Source organism: Diadema antillarum, unplaced genomic scaffold (assembly GCF_040938485.1).
Source record: "Diadema antillarum isolate AM-2024a unplaced genomic scaffold, OU_Dant_1.0 seq00000246_RagTag, whole genome shotgun sequence".
NCBI lineage: Eukaryota > Metazoa > Echinodermata > Echinoidea > Diadematoida > Diadematidae > Diadema > Diadema antillarum.
This window is the reverse complement of record NW_027271290.1, coordinates 607,991-634,386: the sequence shown is the minus strand read 5'-3', so window position 1 is coordinate 634,386 and position 26,396 is coordinate 607,991. Positions and strand designations below refer to the sequence as shown.

Below are 26,396 nucleotides of genomic sequence, written 5' to 3'. Positions count from 1 at the left end.
TTAGGCCCTATACATTTATTCAAAACGTAATGAAATTACTCGCAAACAATCACCCGTTCATTCCATGCGTTAATGACTAATTGATTCAGACAAAAACACAAAAACAAACAAGAAACAATTACCGTGAAATATTTTACATATATTGAGCGGGCCATCATTATGTTTAAGCAGAAATTGATGGCACATTGTGGAATTTTTTTTCTATCGATGTATGTTCATTCGTGTGACTTTTTACATTTTTCTGTCGCAATTATAGTGGTAATGGAAAATTCCCATTAATATCTATTGTGTGCATACATCGCTTTGGTTATTGGTTGATTGCCCGCTCGCCCGTGCGGCCGAAGCTCATCGATTTATTTCGATTGGATCTACCAAGAGACATGCATCTAAAAGAGAGGGAGCTGACAGAGTAAGGGGAAGGGAATAACCGAGATGGAGAGATAAACAGATAAATATCGATAGATAAATAGATAGATAGATAAATAGATAGATAGATGAATAGATAGATAGATAGATAGATTGATAGATAGATGGACAACTTGATGAATATAAACAGAGAGAGGTATATTACCGGAAAGGGGTAACGAGGTGCGAAAAACGAAACGAGAATTGTAACAGGGCAAAGAGAAGACGGCCTCTTGGGAGGCATATTGAAGTTTTGCTCTTCAAACATGCCGAAAAACTCCCTGAAATGACACGGCGTGACAATGAAACGCACTTCATTAACCTATTAACCACTCCATGTCCCCAAACCTTCTCGGTATTCCATGCACATGAATGGTAACTCAAAGTGCAAACTCCCCTTTCCCGGCTCACCGTCGGCCAGAATTCCAATAATTGCCCTTGACAAAGGGACCCCCTGAGCAAACCGTGCACCGAAAATTGCCAATTCATTCCAAAAAAATCCCCTCCCAGGTCCTCCCATTACATGATGATGATGATGAGTATTGTTATCCTTTTTTTTTTTACTTTCATGTAGCTTTTGCGGAGAACTCTCTTCTCACACTGCAAATTATAGGTGTTTGAGCTCTTTTGAGTAGCCTGTGCATTATTGGCCATCGCGTTGAATATTTTACAGATTAGGAAAATGTGATTAAAGTATTTGAATTTAAACTTCATTCATTCATTTCAAAACATAATACAATCAAACCTGTCCAAATCCAAGGGAGACAAGTTATAGTTATAAACAGGTGGCCGCTGTAGATAGGTTCTTTAAGCTATCGTTCCTTAACATGCTTTTCTCTTAGAGGAAAATGTTTTTAGTGGTCGTATACGCCAGGTGGTCGTTATAGACGGTTCGACTGTATCTTGTACAAAACAAACAAAACACATACAAAGAGTGTACAAATTAAAGCAATAACGAAGACGAGATAACTTCAAGGCCTTGGGGAGCTGGATATTTTGGATTATAACAAGGTATGCCTTAACAAGGTCAAATTGTTCTCGAGATCATGCAGGATAAGGCGTGTAAATTGGTGGTATATAAGATTATCATATCAATGTGCTCTACATAAAAATACACTGGTATGTGATTGGTCATACTGACAACACGTGACTAATGCAGAGAGGATCGAAATCGTTATACCAAGTATTATAAGCAGTGGCGTTACGTCAGGTAATATGATGCAAGAATTTTGGCTGGCTACCAGTGGGGCTATAATGAAATGAACTGAATTTATGTAGACGATACACTGCAACATGTTACCTTGTCTGTAGTGTAGGAACACTGAATGGTCTTGGGGAATATTATAATGTAGGTCCCGCGGTGTCGTCATGTGTTATATTACACCTCTAAAAAGGCAATGTATGACAATTACTAGTATCAGGTCCAATGGCAAAATTCTGAAGAGCGTTCTGTATAGGCGTACAAAAAGGACCATTAAAGCGATAAGGATCAGCATTGTTGATGAAGTTTTGTTACTTCGTTCAAATTGAAACCATTCTTTTTGTATTGGAACATGATGAGCTTTAATTTCTATAAAGAGGTAGAATACGTATACGTTATGTCGCTAAATATTGGATTGATAAAAGAATAATACCGCATAATTAACATTATTAATGATGATATGCATGTACTTCTTTTCTTAATTCCCTGTACGATGTTCACTACGTCATTCAAAGTAAATGTATACCTGTTACTAGTCTTAGGCTTAGCCCATACTATTAATGGGTCTTGTTATTTGTGAGAAGAAAACAACGTGCTAATCATATGATGTTAATTGAATATTTGGAATTTGAAGCTTGAAGCTGTAATTAAAAAAAAATGGATTACGGCCTATCTAGAAATGGATAGGATGCCAAAACCAGACAACGATGTCTATGTGATCGGAGAGTGCATTTTTCTTTGATATTCTTCAAAATTTGAGGGCTCATACCTCATTGATAAGGTTCGACTCGGTACATTTAGTTTCTTTATAATATATATATATATATATATATATATATATATATATACATATATATATATATAACATGTGTGACGGAGGAATGACCCGCAGACGTTGCAGTAATGTTCACTATGGCCTTTTATTTTCCCTTTTATTATCTATCTATCTATATATAGATATAGATATAGATATAGATATAGATATAGAGATACATAGTTTATCATAATATATGAAGAGTTTTATCGAACAATGTGCTAATTCCATTCTTGTTAAGTTGTGATATTTGCGATTAAAGCTACTAAAAGACAAGAAGAAAATTCAGGATATTTGTAACCATAACCTCTAGAATATTCCTTGTTATGTTACAGTGAAGTATTTATGGAAAGGTTTTATTTTGCTCTATCTGATGATGGTCTTACTTTGAAATGTTTGTAAATTGCGCTTTGCCCATTTCACACCAAAGTTCTTCATATATATATATGGTGTGTGTGTGTGTGTGTGTGTGTGCAAAAAATGTGTATAACAAACAAAGGACAGATGAAAACATGCCAAACGGGTTATAATTTGTGCGTGGGCACGAAACACAGACCCAAATAATGCTCCTCTGGTTCCCCTGATACCAGTTGTGTGCAAATTTCCTTGATTAGCGAAAGAAAAGGAATCTCATATTTCGCAATTAATGCAGAGAATGGTACCCCTCTAGTCTGATACAAGCGCACAAGGTTATTTGATGCCGTCTGGACACGATGGCTAATTATAGCACAGCTAGTCAAAATACTAATTCCATCAAATCAAATGACGTAAATGCACTTCGTGATAAGGTTAGTTCAATGGAGGCTAATATATACAGAGGTATTTTTAATACACAATACTGATATGGCTGATGCTTTCTGTGAGTAAATGGCAAAAATAAAAAATAAAAAATAAGTGTACCTCATGTCTAAACGTATAGACCTCCTACAAAAAATCACCCCTGATCATGCTGATACTGGAACGAATAGCAGTAATCCTACGCATTTCAGTGATCTGATCGTATCTCTCTTGCTTCGGACTACACTTTGTCTAGTAACGTTTAAAGGAAACCAAAGCCCAAATATGAATGTAGATTAAGTGAAGGCAGCAATATTAGCAGGACATACATGTGAAAGTTTGAGGAAAAATTGGGCAATCAATTAAAAAAATTATGAATTTTTAAAGTTTTTGTGCCGTCATCGCGGAATAAGGAGACAACTATACTTCATGACGTCATTGTGGATAACAATACAAAGAGAATAAAAGAAAATTCCAAATATTTTCACTTTTCTTGCATAATGAAAGAGCACTTGACTTACCTCTTTCAGAAGAATAACATTACTCTTAGTATGTCAGTGATAAGTCAATGGAATTTGTATATTTCATGAAGAATGATATTTTGTGGAATTCGTCGTTACATTTTCTTTATATTGTTGTCTGTAATGATGTCATGAACTTTAGTAGGCTTCTTATTCAGCGATGAAGGAATGGAAGCTTAAAAAAAAAAACCAGCATAATTTTTGAACGGATTTGTCCGGTTTTCATCAAACTTTCTCTGATGTGTTCTACTAATATATCTGCTTTCACTCAATTCACATTTATGTTTGGGCTTTCGTTTCCTTTTAATGTTGTTTCAGCGATAGCCATTGATTGCCACCTTAAAGCTCGTTTGCAGTTGGCCATTTCCATACCATTCCCTCCCCTGAGCAAGTTTAAAGGGATGGTACAGTATCGGTTGAGATGGAGCTTGAGTTTTTCATCATTTTTTGATGATGGTTTCAGAGATAATGAGAGACCTCTTTTGACATATGAAAGAGCATGATATAATTCTAAGAGGAATTAAAAGTTTATTTGAGGAACGTTGGTTTATATTTCTTCATTTGTTTTCATTGAATAAACTTTGAATTCCTTTCAGAATTGTACGCTTTTTAGCGTTTTATTAAGTGGCTTCTAAGTATCTCGCAAAAAGTTAAAAGATGAATTCTCACCTCAACCAATACTATACCATCCCTTTAGAGAAGACCTCAAAATGATTTTAAGACTTTTACATTTAAACATAATTATATAGTTTGGTTACACATCCTGCAAGGGTGCAGATTTTCAGAATCTATTATAATTGATTAGGATGAGGAATACGAACGTTTTTAAAATTCATAACAAATCACAATGAACGAGGACGATGAGACGGCAGCTTCACATAAGAATGCATGATTGAATTGTACACAGGCAATGAACAAGAAAATACTTATATACACAGGCAGGCAATGCACAGGCAATGAACAAGAAAATACTTGGGATGAGGAATACGAACGCTTTTAAAATTCATAACAAATCACAATGAACGAGGACGATGAGACGGCAGCTTCACATAAGAATGCATGATTGAATTGTACGCAGGCAATGAACAAGAAAATACTTATATACACAGGCAGGCAGTACACAGGCAATGAACAAGAAAATACTTATATACACAGGCAGGCAGTACACAGGCAATGAACAAGAAAATACTTATATATATTATTATATAGTATCATGTTTGTACTTGTACTTGAATGTGTATATGTACAATGTACAATGATGGTATAGAAACCAATAAATCAAATCAAATCAAATCAAATCAAATGTTCAAGGAAGCTGAACAAAAGAAGAAAGCATGCTTTATTCTAAACAGATACCGTATTGTAATAGAATGACGGTGCTATACATTACCTTACGTTCCCCTGAACAAGTTGAATAAGTGGGACAGAGTCCACAAAACGTTAACGAATCCCGACATACAGTATGTAAACTCTCCCTCACGATTTAACATGAAAACAAAGTAAAATCATAATGAGGGTTAAATACGCATATACAGTTACATCCTAGACACCACAATATGTTCAACGTCAGTGAATTGCATGTGTGATCAGTTAGTGCAGTCATCTTGCTTGTTTTGGTAGAGTTGTGAGTGTTGTGAATGTTGACTATAGATATCCCAAGCTTTACGAGATGTAATGCAGTGATTACCTTAGTGATATCAAGATGATACTGTGTGTTTACGGTCTTGCATAAACCTGTATGCTATACAGTGAGTATAATGTACTAGTTTCGATTGATAGAGAGCGCCATTAGAAAAAGTACACATTTCTCACTCAAGTTCACACATTGATTGTGTAGTTGTACATGTTTCATCCTGTTAAGGGCACACTCGCCAAAAGTTCTTTACGACATGTTCCCCAACAATGTTCAAATTGATTGCATTGTTATCTGCACTTATGTCTCTTGTTTGCTGGAAAAGAATTTGTTTGTTCGATTGATTAATCTTATTTTCTTCAACATAATTTAATATATAAATCAAATTTCTTGTCAGTAACATCACAGAAAACATCAATGAACTGACTAAAATGCACTTGATTCGAGGAAAAAAAATACATGTTATGTGTACATTATTTCCATTGACCATTTTTCCATTGTTATATCAAATTTCCAAATAAATGTCATTGAACTAAACTGTAAAAAAAGAAAAAGGGTTGTTTTAGATATAAACAATTGTATCAATTCGTCGAGAAAAAAGAAACAATTATCAAGAAAGTTCCTTTAAAAATTCCATCAATCAAAATCAACTACGACCAATCAATAAATGGGCGTAGTCAAAAAGCAATTTAATTATTCCAGATTTTTTTTTTCATTTGGCCAACACCAAAACGACAAAAAGATTTCATATAAATTATGGAGTTAACTGGGAATACATCGCTCATGGCATTGCATTGAGTCGACAATAGGAAAGAATATGAGTTTCTTCGTATAATTGATTGATCATTAGAAAATGAATTGATTTTTTTTTTTTCCTAGAGGGGAGGGGGAAATAAGGGAAAATCCTGAGGGATCTTTAATCTAAATCAAATTACAGTGGAAGGTACTGCAGCGAACTATAGGAGAGAGATACCATTCCTGGCTTTTCCTAAAAGACAGTTTTATTGGCACAGTGTTGGGTAGATTATACTTATAGCGCGTGAATACTATCACCTAGTCACATTAAGGTAATATACATTCACCTCTTTATTATCGCAGACCAAATACAGACAGATAGATAAACATAAGCAGAAAATAAATTTGGTATAATTTGAATGGCATTACATGAGACATCCTGAGTGGATAAATAGAATATTGTATCATTGCGTATAGACGAATCAACAATGCTAAATGAATCTTTTTTTATACTTTTTTCTAAAGTTTCTCATGTCTTCATTTTTTTTTAAAGTTAAACATTAAAGGTCCTGTTAACCTTTAGGAACGGTGATTTAAAAAATATTCAAGATATCCCATTTAATGCATTTGCGTAGGTCCGTTGTACTACAAAACATCCTATCATATGAAATTTTCTCGATAAAGCCTGAAATACAAGGAGATGTCTGTATTTTTCTCAATAAACCGTAACTTTAGACGGTTTAGTCTAGAAACATTTTAATCATAACCATTCTTCACAATTTGTATACTTATATTTAACAATACTTAACATCAATTTTACTTATCTAAATTTTTACAGTGGTTATTTCTATCCCTTGCCTATCCCTATCAGAAATATTTTAAAGCACTAATGCTGGATTTTTTATTCATCTGCAAATGTGACCGTGCACCTCAAAACGAACATTAAGTCGCACACACTGATTTTATGTGAGGACTGAAAATAAGTGAAAAGGGTCAACCTAGCCGAACTTGACTTTTTCATATTTTCTAAAAGAGCGGGTCTTCTTTTACATTATGCTAAAATTTGGTATCATAAAACGGGCAGGAAAGTGTGTTTTTTTAGCAGTTTATCTCGAACATTTTTGGTAGAATAGTGTGATTAGGTGTGTCTTTAGAATCCCTTTTTCATTTCTGAAAAACCTTGTCCACACTCTTCACTTTCAACTCTAATAACTTTTGAAAGGATAGTGCTACTGCTTTGAAAGTTGGCATGAATTATGGACAGAATGTGTTAATGAGGCATGCTTAATTTCAGTTTAATCTGATAATCCCTTCATTGTTGTTACTCTGGTGGTTTACTTCCTGTTTTTTTGTCCCATTCATCGCACAGCCAGCACGGTTTGGTAAAGATTAAGCGCTTGAATAGACACTGTACTTCAGAGCCTCTTTTCTCAGTTCAAACTTTTCCTGAGTTTGTGTTTTCTTTCCAATATTTAGATAGGTTAAGGGAGTCCATTTGATTTGAGTTATACATCATTTTAAAGCTTAAAGTCTCTTCTTTCAGAATATGGTCTTAACTAAAAATTCATGACTGGCGACTTTTTGTTTGTTTTGAGGTGCAGAGTCACAAATGGTAAATTAAGCTTTCAGCTCCATGGCTGTGGCAGCACTGGCACTGCTGGCGGTCATTAAAAGTCATCTCAATTATCTGCACTCAACTGCCAGGTCTCAGTTGTAAGTACCTCTAAATAATCGATGAGAGTTCAGAGTTATGCCGGTTTTTTGGCACTCGCCATTGAACCCAGTTCGGATAGAATGTGTGAAACCCGTAGAGGACGAGTCCCGAGTATAACGGGCAGGTGTCTATGGGAAATGTGTGTTATAGCAAAATCAGCCTGTCATCAGTGTCCTCAGACGATTGAATGCGATAATAGATACTTCCCTCTGGGGTATATTTATATGAGAGTGCATGATGTCCTCAAAGCTATTGCTTCTTGTGGCATTTCATCACAGGGCGCTGCCACGATTATAGTTAACTAATCAGTTGTCAAAGTTCAGCGGACACTCAAAAAATGCTGACTCACGCGCGCCGCATACTCTGTCTTGATTAAATGAAACATGATTGACACGTTAAAAAGGGAGCTATTCTGGTGTGGGGGGGGGGTTGTATTAACGAATAACACAGCTTGTCATTATCACTTCAGTCAATTTAAGGTATCTATTCATATCATTTGTATACTGTATCACTTTCCATTTGACTATTCAAAGTGGCTTCATCATCGGTGTTAAGCACCGTTTTCCTGAGGGCCTTGTGGAAGATACACAGAGACAAAGAACGTGACAACAGAAGTTACGGAATATCAGAGACACTAAAATAAAATATTAACTTGAGTTTTGATTTGAAATAATAATAATAATACATACATACATACAATTTCTATAGCGCCGTTCTCCACTTTGATTAAATGCTCAAGACGCTTTACAATTGTACATCAAAGCAAACAGACTGAAGATACAAGTACATCACCGTAATAGAAGAAGATGAAGAAGCAGAAAAAAAAAGACATGAAAGTCTGTCTTCAAAAGACACTGGTCTTCAAAATGCACTGCTAAACAAATAGGATTTTACATTACTCCTGAAAGATGTTATAGAGCTTGAGTCTTTCAGCTCACGAGGAAGTGAATTCCACAGTGTTGGTCCAGCGTGAGCGAAAGCTCGTTCCCCCCAAGATTTCCTAGAAAACGGAATATGTAAGAGACCTGAAGTTGAGGATCGAAGAGTTCGTGAAGGCTGGTATTGACGAAACAAACAAACATTGTAATCAGGAGCTGTTCCCTCAATAACGTGATAAACCAAAAGAAGTATCTTAAACCGAATACGCTCCTGTACAGGCAACCAACGAAGACTCTTCAGGATAGGTGTGATATGACTGCGTTTACTTGACAAAGAAACAATACGTGCAGCGGCATTTTGTAGCTTTTGTAATTGGGCAATTTGCGAGTTTGGTAGATTGAAAAACAAACCATTACCGAAATCAAGGCGTGAAGAAATAAGTGCATGAACAAGTTTTTCTGTGGCAGAGCGAGTCAAATACTTGCGAATAAAACCAATATTGCGCAATTGATAACGGACTGATTTAGAAATGTTGGTGATTTGATCAGACATAGCCATGTGAGAGTCAAACATAACACCCAGATTGCGACATGACTTTGACAGAGGAATATCATTACCTACAATCGAAATACAATTAATATCCAACTTATTCAAGTGAGATTTAGAACCAAAAAGGATAAATTCACACTTGCTGTGGTTTAGAAACAATGAGTTAGACCTCATCCAAGCATCAATATCAATGATGCAATTTTCTAGACAGCGCAGTGCATGAGATGCTTGGATTTGATGTGGTGGAAAAGATACAAAAACTTGTATGTCGTCTGCATATAGATGGTACCGAACAGAATGCCTTTGAAATATTTTCCGCAGACCGATCAAATAGATAGAAAAAAGGGTGGGCCCGCCAACAGAGCCTTGAGGTACACCACAGCCTAATGGCTTTGAAGACGATGTGACACCATTCAAAAGAACAAACTGTGAATGGTGTGATAGGTATGATTTAAACCATTCGAGAGCTTGTCCCTGGATACCCAAACTTGTATTAAAGTGTATTGACAAGAATTTTGTGATCTACAGTGTCGAAGGCCGAAGACAGATCCAACAAAACCATTGCTGTGACGGATCCAGAATCCATTTCCCTTAAAATATAACTAGAAACATTTATCAAAAGGGTCTCCACACTCTGGTGAGGGCGATAAGCCGACTGTAAAGGATCGAATAGACCATGTTCCAGCATAATAGTCTGAGAGTCTTGAAAACACAACTCTCTCTAAAATCTTGAACAAAAATGAAAGATTGCATACAGGACGATAACTTGTCAGTGATTCCTTATCCAATGAAGGTTTTTTCAGCAAAGGACGGATCAGACCTTTCTTTAAAGATAAGGGTACGGTAGCTTGCTCGATACTGAGGTTAACAATTTGAGAAATAATCGGGGCAAACGTGGGTGCGCAGTCCTTTAAGAGAATGGTTGGAACCGGATCCAATGGACAGGATTTAGGAGGCAATTTACGAAGAAGGAGAAGTATTTCTTCAGTAGTTGTATGCTGGAAGGTTTCCAGTGTGGAAGAGGTAACAGGTTCAGATTCAGGTAGTACAACATTACAATTGAAATTATCTCGGATTTTTTCAACTTTCGAATGAAAAAACTGACTAAAAGTTTCAGCCATGGCACAGCCATCGACATGTTTAGCCAATGGAGATGACTGTTTGCGGTTCAAAAGTCGATTGGCGACGTTGGAAAGCTTCTTATGATCATCTCCGCAGTTTTCGATGAGTCTGGTGTGATAGATGCGTTTGGCTCTGGACACAAGGTAGTTTACTCGGTCTCTCTGATCACAGAACAACTTTCTGTCTGTCTGCAGCTTTCCATTGTTGCGCCATCTCCTCTCAAGTCGCCGCCGCTCTTTTCTTGCTTCAGAGATACCATAGTCATACCAGGGACTGTACTGATGAGACTTCACTTTCCGAGTCTTGGCTGGTGCGTGAATGTCCAGTAACCTGCTAAGTTCTGAATTGTAGCGTTTCACAGCATCATCAACGTCGGCTGTTGACAAGGACAAAATGTTACTGTCAGACACGTCGTTGGCGAAATCAGTCCTGTTGATGCATTTTATGTTGCGAGATGAGAACGTAGCATCATTCCTCTCTGGCTTGTTCAAACGAAACAAGCAGGTTACGGCGGAATGGTCGGAGATGCCGGGAATAACTCGTGTGTTAGAAAATAGCAGTCTGTCAGATTGCCGTATCAAGATGACGTCGAGAATATGGCCATGATCATGTGTAGGTGTAGTCACCGACTGGCGGAGTCCATGGCCATCGACGAGGTCGTTGAACTTCTGCGTGTACTGGGATGAGAGCTTATCTAAGTGTATATTAAGATCTCCTGTGATTACGAGAGAAGATAACTTATACAACTTTTCATCTAACAAATCCGAGAACTCATCAATAAAAGATGAAAAAGAACGATATGCTGGTGGTCTGTACATAACTACAATCTCAAAACTAGTAGTGTTGTTAGAGACCACGGCTGACATAGATTCGAAACTTAAATGGTGATCTGATGGATTGATAACTACAGAGAGATTGTCCCTGTACAAGAACCCAACACCTCCACCACGCCTGGAGGCTCGGGGCTGGTGCAGAAATACAAAACCGGGTGGAGTGAGATCTGTGATGGCTGCATCATCTAATGGAGTCAGCCAAGTCTCAGTCACTGCAACTATATCAAACTTGTTATCAACAACAAAATCTTGAAAAATTGTTGACTTATTACAAAGAGATCGGGCATTGATTGTAAAGAATCTAAGATGGTCACTAAATTTGTCATAACCTCCTCTTTTCCCTCGATGTGTCTTCGACCTCCGACCGATACCCAGGGACAGAATACTCCTCCATACTTCTTTGTTTTCTTCACGCCATTTTGGGGATTTACTGCCACAGTTGTATGAGTGAAGAAGCTCACTAGAATATCGAACCCTAGAATTGCGTGTGCCAAAAGTTATAGAATCAGACACATCTTCAGAAGGGCCTGGATTCGGGTTAATATCCCCACATATAAGCAACTTTACACGATAAGTTGATACAGTATTGGAGTAGTACAGTATGGGGCTCCCAATGTACTTGCCCTTTGGTTGTACAGTAGAGCCATGGGACATACCAGGCTGGGTAGCACACATACGACAATAGGTCTGTGATAGGTCTGTGAGTGCTATTACACAAAAGAAGGGCAACAAATACAAAAGAATGCAATGCCAATGGTAACATTGTGTCAGTGAGAGTGAACCACACAGAATCAAGTGCAGTTAAGCCTATGCTATAGCAAGTATAAAATGGCTGTGGTTGTCTGCGCTGTATACACTGTAGCTGTACTGAAAAATCAATCCACTGTAAATGCGCAAAAACAGTACAAAATCACTACAATTTGTCCAGCAAGTGCTTGAAGACAAACATTCAAAGATAGAGTACAATACACACTCAATGAAAAACTTACAACAGGAGAAATAAGCGAAGAATTAAGAGCTCTGCTGGCGGGCAGCCACCGGGCGCGCGCAACCACCACCAAAAAAAAAAAAAAAAAATAATAATAATAATAATAAGCAAATCTTTAAACGCTTCACCTCATTCGCTCATCCTTCCCTCCCTCTCTCCCTCTTGCTCTCTCTTTACCTCTTTCTCCTAGTCTGCCTGCTTATTTCTCTCTCTACATCTCTTTCTCACTCCTTTATTTCTCATTTTCTCTGACCCTATCTTATTTCTCAAGGCCGTCTTTCGTCGTCCTCTGGGTTGTCGCAATGGCATACCCTGGCTTGCGGAAAGAACACAGTGTCCCACAGTGTGGTCAAAGTTTGTCCACATAGTCGGCTATGTGAAAACCGTGTCCCACAATGTGTTCACAGTGTGTCTACATAGTCGGCTATGTGAAAACAGTGCCCCACAGCGTGTTCACAGTGTGTCCACATAGTCGGCTATGTGAAAACAGTGTCCCACAGTGTGTTCACAGTGTGTCCACATAGTCGGCTATGTGAAAACAGTGTCCCACAGTGTGTTCACAGTGTGTCCATATAGTCGGCTATGTGAAAACAGTGCCCACAGTGTGCACAGTGTGTTTACATAGTCGACTATGTGAGCACAGTGGTCCACAGTGTGTTCACTGTGTGTCCACATAGTCGGTTATGTGAATACATCCAAGTCCCACAGTGTGTACACATTGTGTTCACGAAGGGTGCGTTTATCAACTCCTTTTTTTTCAGCAGAAACAGGTTTTCTAAACTGCTTTCATTGATTTTTTTTTTTTTTTTTAAAGATGATGAACGCAAAGCTGTTTTGATTATGGGGTTCGGAAAGCCTTATTGAAAACCACAAATTGTTGCTTTTCGAAACTGGTTTCAGCCAGAGACATGTTTCTATAAGCGAGATAAACGCAAAGCTGTTTCGAAACAGCTTTGTACTGCGCACGCTGTATTGTATTTAGATCCCTTCTCCTCGAGTCAAACGGCGCAATGCAGCTGTGCAGTGACAAGGCAAGTTTTCGTGTTGGCGATGAGTTGATACACGCGACTCATTTCGGAAGGCGTTTGCAAAGGGCTTTGGAAACGACTTTTGAAAGTAGGCGTGGAAAGCTCTTTCAAACTGGGGAAATATGATGAACACAACCTTAGTCGGCTATGTAAATAAGGGTGTCCATGTTAAAGTCGACTATGGGAACATAGTGTCCTACAGTGTGCACAGTGTGTCCACATAGTCGGCCATGTAAAACGCATAAGTTTGATAGTGTGAAGATGATTTTGAGTACACAATAGTTGACTGTAGGATAGATTTAAGAGGTATTTAACGAATGAAAAACATGCATGTCATAGTTTCAAACCAAAGAAAAGACCAATGAGAAGAATGTAGTTTGCAGAAACCATTTTTTTTTGGGGGGGGGGTGGGAGGAGAAAGGAACCATTTAAACATTCGTAGTAAGTACCAATCAGCATGAGTAAAATTAAAATATTTTGTTGTCTCCTGTTGACGTGACAATCCATTTTTCCCAATGGAATTACTGCTTTTTGTCGACATCCAGTTTTTGACACAATTTCTGACGGCAATGGAAGTGAAGCTGAATAAAGCAGAGCCCCCTTTAAACGAAAAAAAAATCTATCGTTAGAGCGTTGGAATTCAATTTGAGCAATCAGTTATTACCCTCTGAGCACTGATATGCGATAACAATCAAATTAAGTGATAGGCCTATTACTGGCGAGTGTAATGAGTCCCAAATGATCAAGGTCCTGTAGCACTATTATATCACTATACTAAGTATACAGTAATGGTGAGATGCCGATCGTGCGATGAACGGTGGTAACTTTCGATCGCTGTTTCCCATGTGCCGTAAAACTGGGCGTGTTCTCGCAGTCATTTGTGAACCTTTATCGTGAGGACATTTCCATTCATTTTGCTCCAGTCGCACATAAACACACATGTATATGTATATATATATATATATATATATATATATATATACACACATTTATCAAAAAAGTAACTAATTTCACATCAGCAACGAAAAGTAATCGAAAATGCCAACCACTTAATAAGTCAAAATTAATAGTGTCAACTGTCTTTCTCCACTATAAAGTGGTGAAAATCCAATAAAGTGTACGGATCAGCAATACTCTCTCTCTCTCTCTTTTTTTCTTGGTGGGGGGGGGGGGGGGGTTTCTATTTCTTGTCCGAGTCTTACCACATCTGCCGAGTCCATATCCCTGTCCTCAGTAAGATTCTTTTTTTATTTATTTTTTTTACAACTCACAGTGACACAATATCACGAATACACTTCGTAAAGTGGTGAGGAAATTATACTGGATAGTGATATAAAAAAAAATAAATGTTGAATCTATTCTGGCATTTCATTTCAATCCTCGAGTTCTTTGAGTGTCGATCGGTAGAAAAAAACCCATCTCATCGGACACACTGTCCACAGTCACCAGTACACGCACACACACACACACACACTCTCTCTCTCTCTCTTCATTTTGTGCGTACTGTTTTGAAAATTCTCGCCCTCCAGTTCCTTGCACTTACTGTTTAACCTTATAAAGTGCGTTTCCACATTATTTCCAAGATGGCTGTAATGAAATACAATCATACGCGCGCAAAACGGTTAACATTGGCGACACCTCTATCCTTTTTCCCATCTGATGTTTCTTTCAATCTAGGTCAGTAAATTTGATCATGACATGAAATATTACTTGGAATTGTACTTGGAATTGTAATTGGATTTGTACATGGCATGGAATTGCCCTAGCAATACACAGTTTGCTTATAGTATTACAGTCACCGACGGTAGTCTGTTTCAAAAGAACGGTCTTTGGCGATAGCAAGTCCCCTGAGACACTCGTTATTGTGTTTGAAGCTTATAGCATGCACTCCAATGAAAGATGCTTTGTCTTTTTTTTTTCTCTCGCTCTCGCTTTTCTAGACCTCGTACTTGAGATACGCATTAATCACTATTTGATATGGACAAAATGCTTGTGGACCTCATGTATACTTACGCGTCGTAAAAAGAGAGAGAGACAGATAAAAAACAGGGGAAAAGAGAGAGATGGAAAGAGTGTGTGTGTGTATGTGTGTGTGTGTGTGTGTGTGTGTGTTTGATGTAAAAGGGGGGAGAGACATATAGTGACGGGGAGATAGGGGAGGGAGGGGAAGAGAGAGATGTAGAGCGAAGTTTATGCACTATGTGCTGGGGAGTGCTCGGGCAATATTGTGAGCATCGTGCGCTTGTCATCTTGCACTCGCGACGGGTGCAGTGAAGTATAGCCAATTAGCCAAATGAAATTACAGCGAGAACGTATAGGTAGACTCCGCATTTGCATTCGGCTGTAATTACTTGCCTAAAATATCTTCGTACATAATCATCTCGTCCGAATAGCCATGCCGAAGAAAGCGCGAAATAATCCGAAACAAGCCGGCACGGTGCCTGTTGTGCATGTCCTTCGTTCCTGAGTGAATCTGGTCCACTGAGTAGTAGGTAACTTTAAATCAAGAACTATTATAGAAGTAATTAAAGATAACATGATATAGCAGGGTAAAACGCAGTATAGAATACGTCTTCATTACAAAATACCATATACTTTTTTTACCATGAAATACAGGGCCTAACGGTTAACCACAAAACAAACAAACAAACAAACAAACAAACAAAACAAACAAACGCTAAAAAAGGCACACAATCATTGCTGGCGGAATGAAAAGAGCAGCTATACCAGGAAGGTGTGAAGAAACTCTCCTCCCTGGTTATACCGCGGAATCTCAGTCCCTATTCTCATGGTTCTGCTGCTTCGACCAGCCCTCATAGGGTCTCCATCCAAAGTTTGAAGGTAACCACATAGTTGAAGGTGTACAGTCGACTTGTGTAGAGTATGGGGGAAAGGGATGAAGATAATCAAAAATATGTTTTAGTTGTGTTTGAGATGGAGCCTCAGGTTTCCAACTTTTTTTTGTGAGATAATGAGAAACCTCCTGTGAAATATAAAAGAGCATACAATTCTTAGAGGGAGTCAAAGTTTACTTGATGAAAATTGGATTTGAAATGGCCGAGATATTTTTCACTCTTTTTTCCTACTTTGTTTTGGATTTTTTTTTGTCTGTAACTCGACATTCAAGGCCATGTCAGAGTCGTCAAATCAACTCAGAGAAAACTAATCAATCATACACCACACATCTTAAGCACTCACGTAACACAAGCAGACGCACACACAAGCAAAAACACCAACAATAAACGCAAGAGGCGCCATTTCTCATGCACAAATAATGATGCTACTCCGAATCCACACACCTACGCAAAACATGTAGTTTAAAGATACTTGTATAGTATTAAACTCTAATTTTCAAAGCAACAACAAGAACAACGCACCGAAAACACTAGACAAGATGATTAAAGAGCGCACAATTTACACAGCTACACCGCGTTCGATGGCATTATGACCGCTTCTGCTTTGCATTATTTAGTGTGCTTGAAAGCAGCCGTGCGCACGTGTCTCAAACGCACGTGACTGTATACCTAGAAGTTTCTAGTCTTAATTTAGAGGGGTCTGAAGCCACCGGCTTTTTGGGTGCTTGATGAAAAATGATACATTTTTGTTCCTTGCCGTATACAAACCAATTCAAGTAAACAAGAAATAAAACATTCTGAATGACTATAAACCGTAGTAGTACGCTGCATGCATGGTTTGTGAACTGGCGTAATCTTCTCAGCAGGTATACACTAAAAACAACAACAAACAAACGAACAAAACAAAACAAAACACAACCCCAAAACACACACACACACACACACACACACACACACCAAAAAAAAAAAAAACTTTCTTTTTCTTATGATGTGATCAATGTGAATGTTCCACGAAAGATTACGGTCATTGACTACCCCAAACATTATGTTTCTCATTGCCAATGATGGAAATGCGAAAATTTCGAGCTTGTCATGTTCAAGTTGTAAGCGTTCGCGTGGTGTGTACAGTAATGCGCATTAGTTAGAAATTACAATAAGTTGACTCTCACATAACTATTTTGCCTAGAGGTTAATAAATGTCTCTTTCGCTTTGTTTTAATTTCTCGTGGACCGTTTGATGATAACAATGGTAAAAGAAATATAATCGGCATATTATTATGATGCTATTTCGCATTATACCAGGATGTCTATCACTGCAGAACTACCGACAAAGAGACATATATAGCGGAAATCGTTTCTCTGTTTACTGGCTAAACACATGATGTGGAAAACCTTACAAGTGTGAACAGTTAATCCTCTTTTCTTTCCATTTTTTTTTCTCTCTTTATATCAACTTTTATACCAAGGTGTTCATCACAAGCATTACAATCATGATTAAGTATTAAAAACAGGAATAATCATCATTAACCATGCTTGCTACCGTCAACAGCGTTTCAGTATCGTTTTCTGCACTACCACTAAAAATATTAGTATTACTATTTTGCGAACATAAGCATTACTGATTTGCTTATTTCTGTGAAGTTCATATATGTTTGATTGTCAGTTTTCTATTACTCGAAATGATACACTTCATTATGTTTAATTATGAATCTAAAAGTAATAAATTGTGTTTTATTGTTGCCACTGGATATTTTGTTCTGTTCAATCTGTGTTTGATTGCTTCTTGCAGGTCATAAACAAGCTGATGTACACGGGTAGTGCTGACCAGACAGTTCGTTGCTGGGTAACGGAGTTCGGTGATCTCACTCGCACCTACCAAGGTCATAAGCACACAGTACAAGCAGTGAAGTTCAGAGACGGCCTCGGTAAGATTTCCCCTACAGTATATTATATATATATATATATATATATATATATATATATATATATATATATATGTTGATAAGGTAGTCCACGTGTTGGCAAGATAAAAAGATAAGTAACAAAGCTGCAACTAAAGTTCATGCTGTATTCACCAACGGTTTATTTCTTCACACAAATTTTCGAGCGTCTCGCCGCCCTTTCTCAAGTGTTGATACTGAGAGTATCAGTATCAACACTTGAGAAAGGGCGGCGAGACGCTCGAAAATTTGTGTGAAGAAATAAACCGTTGGTGAATACAGCATGAACTTTGTTGCAGCTTTGTTACTTATATATATATATATATATATATATATATATATATATATATATCAGTATATATATATATATATATATATATATATATATATATATATATATAAATCTATTATACTATTTCACATACCTCCATCTATAGACATTCGAATCTTCTTCTTTTTTTCCAAAAAATCGATGAATAATTTTTATACAAAGGCGATCAATCAGTGAAAATAAACACAGTCATATGTCACATGAACAAGTCTATAACTAAACCAAGTTCGATTGGAGAAAATGTTAGAGATTTACTTGGAAGTTGATATATTGGGTGAAGGAACACAGCGTAACCCATTGACTTTTTGAGGCAGAGTTAATGTTAATGAATTTACGCGTACAAATATCTGCACGCATTGGGGCAATTATGGAGGGTTTTGTTTTGTTTTGTTTTGTTTTGTTTTTTGGCTTTGACCAATACAGCATGACAAACTATTGTTTGTAATAAAATTGAAAAAAAATATGATTGTACCACACTGATTACGAATTCACCCTTGTTTGCAACATTTACAGCTTTTCAGATATTTGTTGGTGCTTTTAAATTGTTCCCATTATACAGTCTTCCGGATATAAATGAAAGCACCAACATTTTCGTCATAATATTTGAAAATTTCGCACATTATCATTAGAAGGAGAAAAATATGCAGTTTTATTCACAGTGTATAAGCAGGTGTCATTTTTTCTAAACGTTTTGTATGCCATCTTTGGTACGCTCCTCCTACAGTTTACACAGCATGTGGTGATGGCCTGGCCAGAGTATACGACGCTAAATCGGGAGCGCTCAAGAGAACATTCAAAGGACATGAAGGAGCCGTCTATTCCATTTTGGTAATTATACCATTTCCCCTTTTTTGGTTTTTATTAAAAATATTTGTTGTTATGATTTCCTATTAAACCCATCTTTTATGCCTTGGAGGGGAAGAACCGACTAACAACGAATTTTTTTCAGACACACACATGAATGTGTATCTATTTTCATGTGTTTGCGTAATTTATGCATGCGTATGTACGCAAATACATATAAACACATCCATAATCCCATTTAAATCCTTTTAATTCCGAATTACATGTGTGGACAGCGAACATTTATAAGAATTCTCGTTTTATGCTTGTTTGTGCTGTTTTGGTTAAGGATCACGACGCATTGAAACGGAGCAGAATGTACATAAATTAACCAAATATTTAGATGCTTTCAAACCACCATCCAATATAATGAAGTCGATCACCGCTAATGTGATTGATACTTTTTCACAAAAGATGGTCAGTAATAATTAATTAGGAGAGAATGTGGAGGTCTCATACACCAATTTCTGTCTACAAACTTGGGTGGGATGTAGTATGGAATATTGAAGCATTGAGCGAGACATACCATATCGGCATTGTTGCACTTTAATTCGTGTGTTTGCTTCAACCATGGATGAGATCTACGGTAGACGAACAATGTGCATAGAGGCCCTGTGTTGGGAAGAGATCTGTAATAAATGCAAGTTATGTTAAGTGCGGTTACCAAAGCGACAAGTAAACTATTCAGAATTGATTAGCCGTTGCTTGTGCAATGCCATATCGTGTAGTTCGGTTGTATTTGTTTTTTGTTTTTTGTTTTTTTTTCAGGCAACGAATAACATCATAGCCTATTAAGTGCGTGTGCGATACATTAGCGCAGGTCTTTGTGTTTGTGTATATGTATACCAATGTGAAATATCGTGAAAGGTAAGACAATTAAAGTACGGCCAATGTCGGTTGCTGCACATAGCGGTGTTCCATTCTAATTATTGCGAAAAAAAGACAGTACGTCTGCATGCCCCAGTAAAGAGATCAATAGAAAAGTGCTGGAACTGCTTTGGCTTGTTGTTGTTTTCGAACAACTTCGAATGTATGACTGCATTTGTGACGTTATTAGAGCTTACAAAGTCAGGTAAATTGAAAGAAAGAATCAACAAACATATGAAGTATGAAGAATTAGAATGCAAAAACAGACGTTTCATTTTTTTTTTCTTAAAGTAAGGTCATCATGAAATAGAGTAATGATTTATATATGTGACCGTGCACCTCAAAACGAACATAAAGTCGCACACACTGATTTTGCGTGACGACTGAAAATAAGTGAAATGGGTCAACCTAGCCGAACTTGACTTTTTCATATTTTCTGAAAGAGCGGGTCTTCTTTTACATTATGCTAAAATTTGGTATCATAAAACGGGCAGGAAAGTGTGTTTTTTTAGCAGTTTATTTCGAACATTTTTGGCAGAATAGTGTGATTAGGTGCGTCTTACGAATCCCCTTTTCATTTCTGAAAAACCTTGTCCACACTCTTCACTTTCAACTCTAATAACTTTTGAAAGGATAGTGCTACTGCTTTCAAAGCTGGCATTAATTATGGACAGAATGTGTTAATGAGGCATGCTAAATTTCAGTTTAATCTGATAATCCCTTCATTGTTGTTACTCTGGTGGTTTACTTCCTGTTTTTTGTCCCATTCATCGCACAGCCAGCACGGTTTGGTAAAGATTAAGCGCTTGAATAGACACTGTACTTCAGAGCCTCTTTTCTCAGTTCACACTTTTCCTGAGTTTGTGCTTTCTTTCCAATATTTAGATGGGTTAGGAGAGTCCATTTGATCTGAGTTATACATCATTTTAAAGCTTAAAGTCTGCTCTTTCAGAATATGGTCTTAACTAAAAATTCATATCTGGCGACTTTTTGTTTGTTTTGAGGTGCACTGTCACATATATAATTTTCAATGAACCGCATTCCTTACAAAAGAAAACAATTTTTTGAAGACATCATTTAATTCAAACTGATTTTGATTATTTGTCTTTCTGCAGATTACATCTAAAATATCTGAAATTGATATTAAGAGGTATATCTGTTTATGCATTTAAACTCTTCATAGTATATAGACATATCTAATAATGATGATGATGATAATAATAATACATACAAATACATACATACATACATGCATACATACATACATTCATATAATAATATTTCTACACAGGACAATGACAGCAATAGAGAGAAATTAATAATTCCTTCTTCTTTTTCTGCACCAACACGTCATCCTCCTACTTTATCAAGAACAAGGGTTGTCTCGGTTTTATATAGTAATGCAGCTATTGAAAAGAGATTTAGTTGCACGTCACCTTCGTAGCATGGAAATTAATCGGGCTTAATTTGCTGGCTTCATTACAAAGGATGCGATATGAAAGTACGTCAACCTTCCACTACTACCGGTCGTTCATATGATTATGGCTAAATATAGCTCAACATCTCATTTTAGGTGCCCCCGATGTTTAGGTCTACTGCAGTCAACACTATTTTCGTTGTTTTGATTTTTAATGTTTTTTTTTGTGAAATTGATGGGTGGCCTTTCTTTTTTTTAGCCCTGTCTATCGAAAATCAACATACATAATGCAAATGACCATACATACAAACGAGGACATTCGATTCCTCTCTCTCTCGTATTCTTATACAAAACATCTACGTTGGGCGGAGACAACATCTCGTAAAATTGAGACCTTGGGTCACAGACGACAATTAGGCAGGGCAATAGTTGACAAATTTCTTTATGTCTCATGATTCTACAATAAAAAAATAGAAGAACAAACCGTAGTTATTCTGAACAGTTGACATATAAACACACTCGCACTCGTACGAACAAAGATACACGCGCAATAGAAGAATCCATGAAAACACCTGTTTGCAAACAAACACATAAGAAGTAGGGACGCCGGATGTACTGTTGAAATGCAAATCTTCGTCTTACCAAGGAGGTGTAAGAGTTGGAGTTCCAACTAGCTGTAATTATTCAAACAGTTGTCAGTTTTCTATTTATGTACAAAAGAATATCACAGGTGCATTTGTGCCTTTGATGATTGATGTTCGACGCCGTCGTCTTGCTGAGAAATCTGAAGATTCATTTTGAACGTTAACATAATGTTGGCCATATTTTGCTTATTTATTTATTAAATGAAATGAAATTTCACTTAATGATAAAACATGTAAAACAAAAGTCATCCCGTCCAGAAATGTGTGCAAAAGTGTTAATCAGAGCTGTATCATGTGAAAATGTTTAAAACTGTACCATTCTGGAAAGCCGGTTTTATCATTTTCCACTTAATTTCCACAAATAAAACTAATACGGAATAATCTTCAAGTATTCTTTATTGATAGATATACCAGATTAGTGCCCGGGTATGCCCAGTCGAGTTATTTTTACCTTTATTTCAGCATTTTTTGCGCAATTTCTATTCGCGCATCCTCGTGTCTGTACCACTTACCTTTTATAAGAAGGGATAGCGAAAAGTAATTACCATTGCAAAGACATATCTTTCTTTAGAAAGTGGCTGGTGATTATGCAATAAGACACGAGTCAATTGTCTTCCTATCTGCGTGGCAGATCCTGTTTGGCACATGCTTCAAATATTTTTGAGCGGCAGCATCGAACATCCAACAAAGGAAATTAGACGGTTGTGACTCCATTCTTGAACCTCCTTGGTCTTATACATAAGTTCTCAACTTGCAGTATTTATATAGGCCTAATTAACACACCCAAGCACACACACGTACACACAAGCACACACAAACATACACTCAGGGCGGTGAGTTGGCTCAGTCGGTAGCGCGTCTGCCTCACGATCACGCGGCCCGGGTTCGAACCCGAGTCTGGACAGCAATGTTGTGTGTAAACATACCGTCCCCTCTAGCAAGAGGCAAAACACTCTGTCCCTCGGATAGGACATAAAATGGAGGTCCCGTGTATGAGAGAGTCACAGCTCATGCACGTAAAAGATCCCGTTTCATTCATTCATCGCAAAGAGCAGGGTGTTTAACCCGGTGAAGTGGTCCTACCCCACAACCAACTGGACCCCATGGAAGACCAGCTTAGTGTAGCTGAATATGGGCTATCCAGCCATCTTCACAGATGGAAAAGGAACAACAACAACAACTCATACACACACGCACACACTCACACATATATACACCAGCATCTGTGCATCTTTTGTACATTCAGCTTAATTCCTCATTTTCTCAGAAAAAAAAAAATGCCCTTCAGGTTATTAACGTGGTCCTGTATCGAACAAAATGTGTATTTCTTGTCTCAGTCGTGGGTGCCATCAAATGGAAAACCTATAACAGTTTTTTGTTTGGTTGTTTGTTTTTTAGTGGTGTGGTTGCTCGATGAATATGACATCGAGTCAACTTTTTTCGTTTTCATTGTTACTATTTTAAATTGAATGACAAATCAAATAGTGCATGACTGCATATCAAACGCCATTTTGAACGCATCGGCATAATCAGATCCGGAACTGCCTCCCCCATCCCCAACACACACACACACACACACACACACACACACACACACACACACACACACACACACACACACACACACACACACACACACACACACACACACACCACACACACACACACACATACACACTCACTCACACACCATAAAACACGATTCTACAAGTCCATGCTTGTATTGTATCATTCCTTCACTCACAATGGCTGACTTTTACAGAAAAATATGGCCTTTCTTCTATATACGCTGGATATGATGTCATTAGTTATGCTCACCCTTCACTAGCGCCTGCACTGTGCGTCTATTGACTCAGCAGTCTGCGCACTGGATCAATGTAGCCCAATCCATTTTTTTTTTCTTTCGTTATTGAAATGTCAGGCTATTGTTCGTGTGAAATGGATGGCTAGGCATTTGTTTAGTACATCATACGGGTGTCCTGCCAATTGTGCTCCGTCCCAGCATTATCATTATTATTTCATTTTTTCTCTTCACTTTATCATCGATGTCATTGCTTTTATTTGCGATTCTCATTTAGAATGAATATGATATAATACACAAAATAAATGAGTAGTACTTGCAGTCTGAGCGTTATTGACTGCAGTCAGTGTTCATGACCGTGAATGATAAGCGAACCTAGCAACCGCCATTATGTAAGCATACAAGTGAAACAGTCGTTTCGTGGTTTTAAGCGCCATGACATTGTGCTTTTTTATAGTTTGTGCGGCTAGAGCGCTGTCTGCTTGCATGATCAGAAGGGTGCTCCACCCGTTTGGGAAACGGCACGTTGACAATGTCACATTGACAATCACTCTCTTGAACCGATCACCGGGAGACTGGTAGATGGTAATGCCCAGTTTGTGCACTTCGCCATAATAATCATCATAAAAGGCGCCGCGGAACCACTGGGTCGGGGGGGGGGGGGGGCTGCAGCTCCCCCACACCCTTACACTTGGCTCTTGTAAAAAAAGCAAAGCAAAACAAAACAAAACAAAACAAATCGATTACAATGAAACCCATCACTTTCCAAGGGTCGGGGGGGGGGGGGGGGGGAGGGGTGGGGGGGGGGGGCGAGGGGGTCAGCGGGGAGGAAGTACCATTCATCTTTGACCTAATTACAAACACTATCCTTTCAAACAATCCCCCCCCCACACACACAATGAAAAACGTTCTGCGGCCCCTGTATTACATCACACAAAGTGACAATATCGTTACATGTCTTACAGCTGATAACCTGTCTATTACTGTTGTCATTACATCTTTCATCATTTCTGTATTTCTCTGTAATTTTGAATCCTCAGCTCCTTGACGGGAAACTTCTCACAGCGTCGTTCGACGGAACCGTCAACTTGTACGACTGCGCAGACATCAAGGACGAAATAACTAGCTTCGGGGATGACGAAGAGGAGAAGGAAAAGAAGAGGAAAGAGAAGGAGGAGAAGAAGAAGAAGGAGAAGGAGAGAAAAGAGAAAGCAAAGCTTGAAAAGGAGAAAGCGAAACAAGCGAAATTGGAGGCTAAGAAAGCCCTTGAGAAGCAGAAGGAGGAGGTTGCTAGGAAACTGAAGGAGAAAAGGGAGGCGGACAAAAGAAAGAAAGAGGAGGAGGAGAACAACAAGGCCGACAAGGACAGCCTACCCGAGAAGAACGACTTCGAAGGAAACGAGAAAAGTGACGACGTCGAGATGTCCGAGGAGAAGAAAGACAGCGAGAAGGACGACGCGGAAAACGATGACGAGAAGCTCATGAGAGAAATCGAACAAATGGACACGTCATGAATAAACATACACGTCACAATGTTATGAATCCCTTTTGATTGGTTTATTGATTCACGCTGACGAGGGTTTTTCTCGATAGTATCTGGTTTATTCTTAATACTCTTGAAATGTTTGCAAAAGATCAAGACATACTTTATGTCGCAATCCAAAGTCTCTGCCTTCTTTTTATCATAATATTAGGGAGAAAAAGAAAAACGCCTAACCGATATCAGATAAACGGGTGTACGTTGCGAGATCGACACCTACGAGTATACAGCCCACGAATCATTCAAAGCAAGAGTTATACTGCCCATGAGTCATAACGCACACGGGTTATACCCAAGTCGTGAACGGGTCTGTTCTACTTTAAATTGTGTCTTGCTGGTGGGGCGGTATGATTCTTTGGATGACCCCAAATAAACTGCCCTGCCGATAAACGGTGAGACAAAACAAAATATGAATCAGAACTTACTTTATGATAAATGAATACAGAGCACAGATGTTATGTGTTTAGCGTTCTAGAAAAATATACGAATCTTTCATTTGATATGAAAAGCATTAATTGAATCTTAGTATCTGCCAATTATCGTTGCAAATTCAGACAAAACAATACATATGTGCAACTTTCTTTGCTTGATAGATTTTAAGCAGGGTAAAGAGAACCTTCAACATGGTAGCTATGATCATGAATGGTTTATTTGCTTTCATTGTGAAAAACAAAGCAAACACAAATCTTGCAAGCACATCCAGATTACCTTTTCAGGCATTCGAAATTCGCTGTTATCTCTTCACAATACAAACGCAAGCCACATTTTGTTGACGTAAGCCTTGACGTGGAGAGAGATATTAATAATATTTCGATGTCATATTCGAATCTGCCATTCATTGATGCTTTGTTAGATCTGCCCCGACTACAAGCTGATTCAATACAGACATATGGTGTTTAGTTATTGCTCCATTGAAGGCAACTGTGCTACTGTGAGCAAGAAATGCTTGTTTCATTAGT

At 37.9% G+C, this 26,396-nt stretch overlaps 1 protein-coding gene across 1 annotated transcript in view; it reads left to right on the top strand.

Moving 5' to 3' along the window:
- LOC139729560 (uncharacterized) overlaps positions 1-25,411 on the top strand; it is a 35,574-nt gene extending 10,163 nt beyond the window's left edge. The window contains exons 2-4 of the mRNA XM_071640485.1: positions 17,844-17,979; positions 19,050-19,153; positions 24,938-25,411. Coding sequence (XP_071496586.1) covers positions 17,844-17,979; positions 19,050-19,153; positions 24,938-25,411 — 714 coding nt within the window. The remainder of the gene's footprint in view (positions 1-17,843; positions 17,980-19,049; positions 19,154-24,937) is intronic.
- The last annotated feature ends 985 nt before the right edge of the window (positions 25,412-26,396 follow it).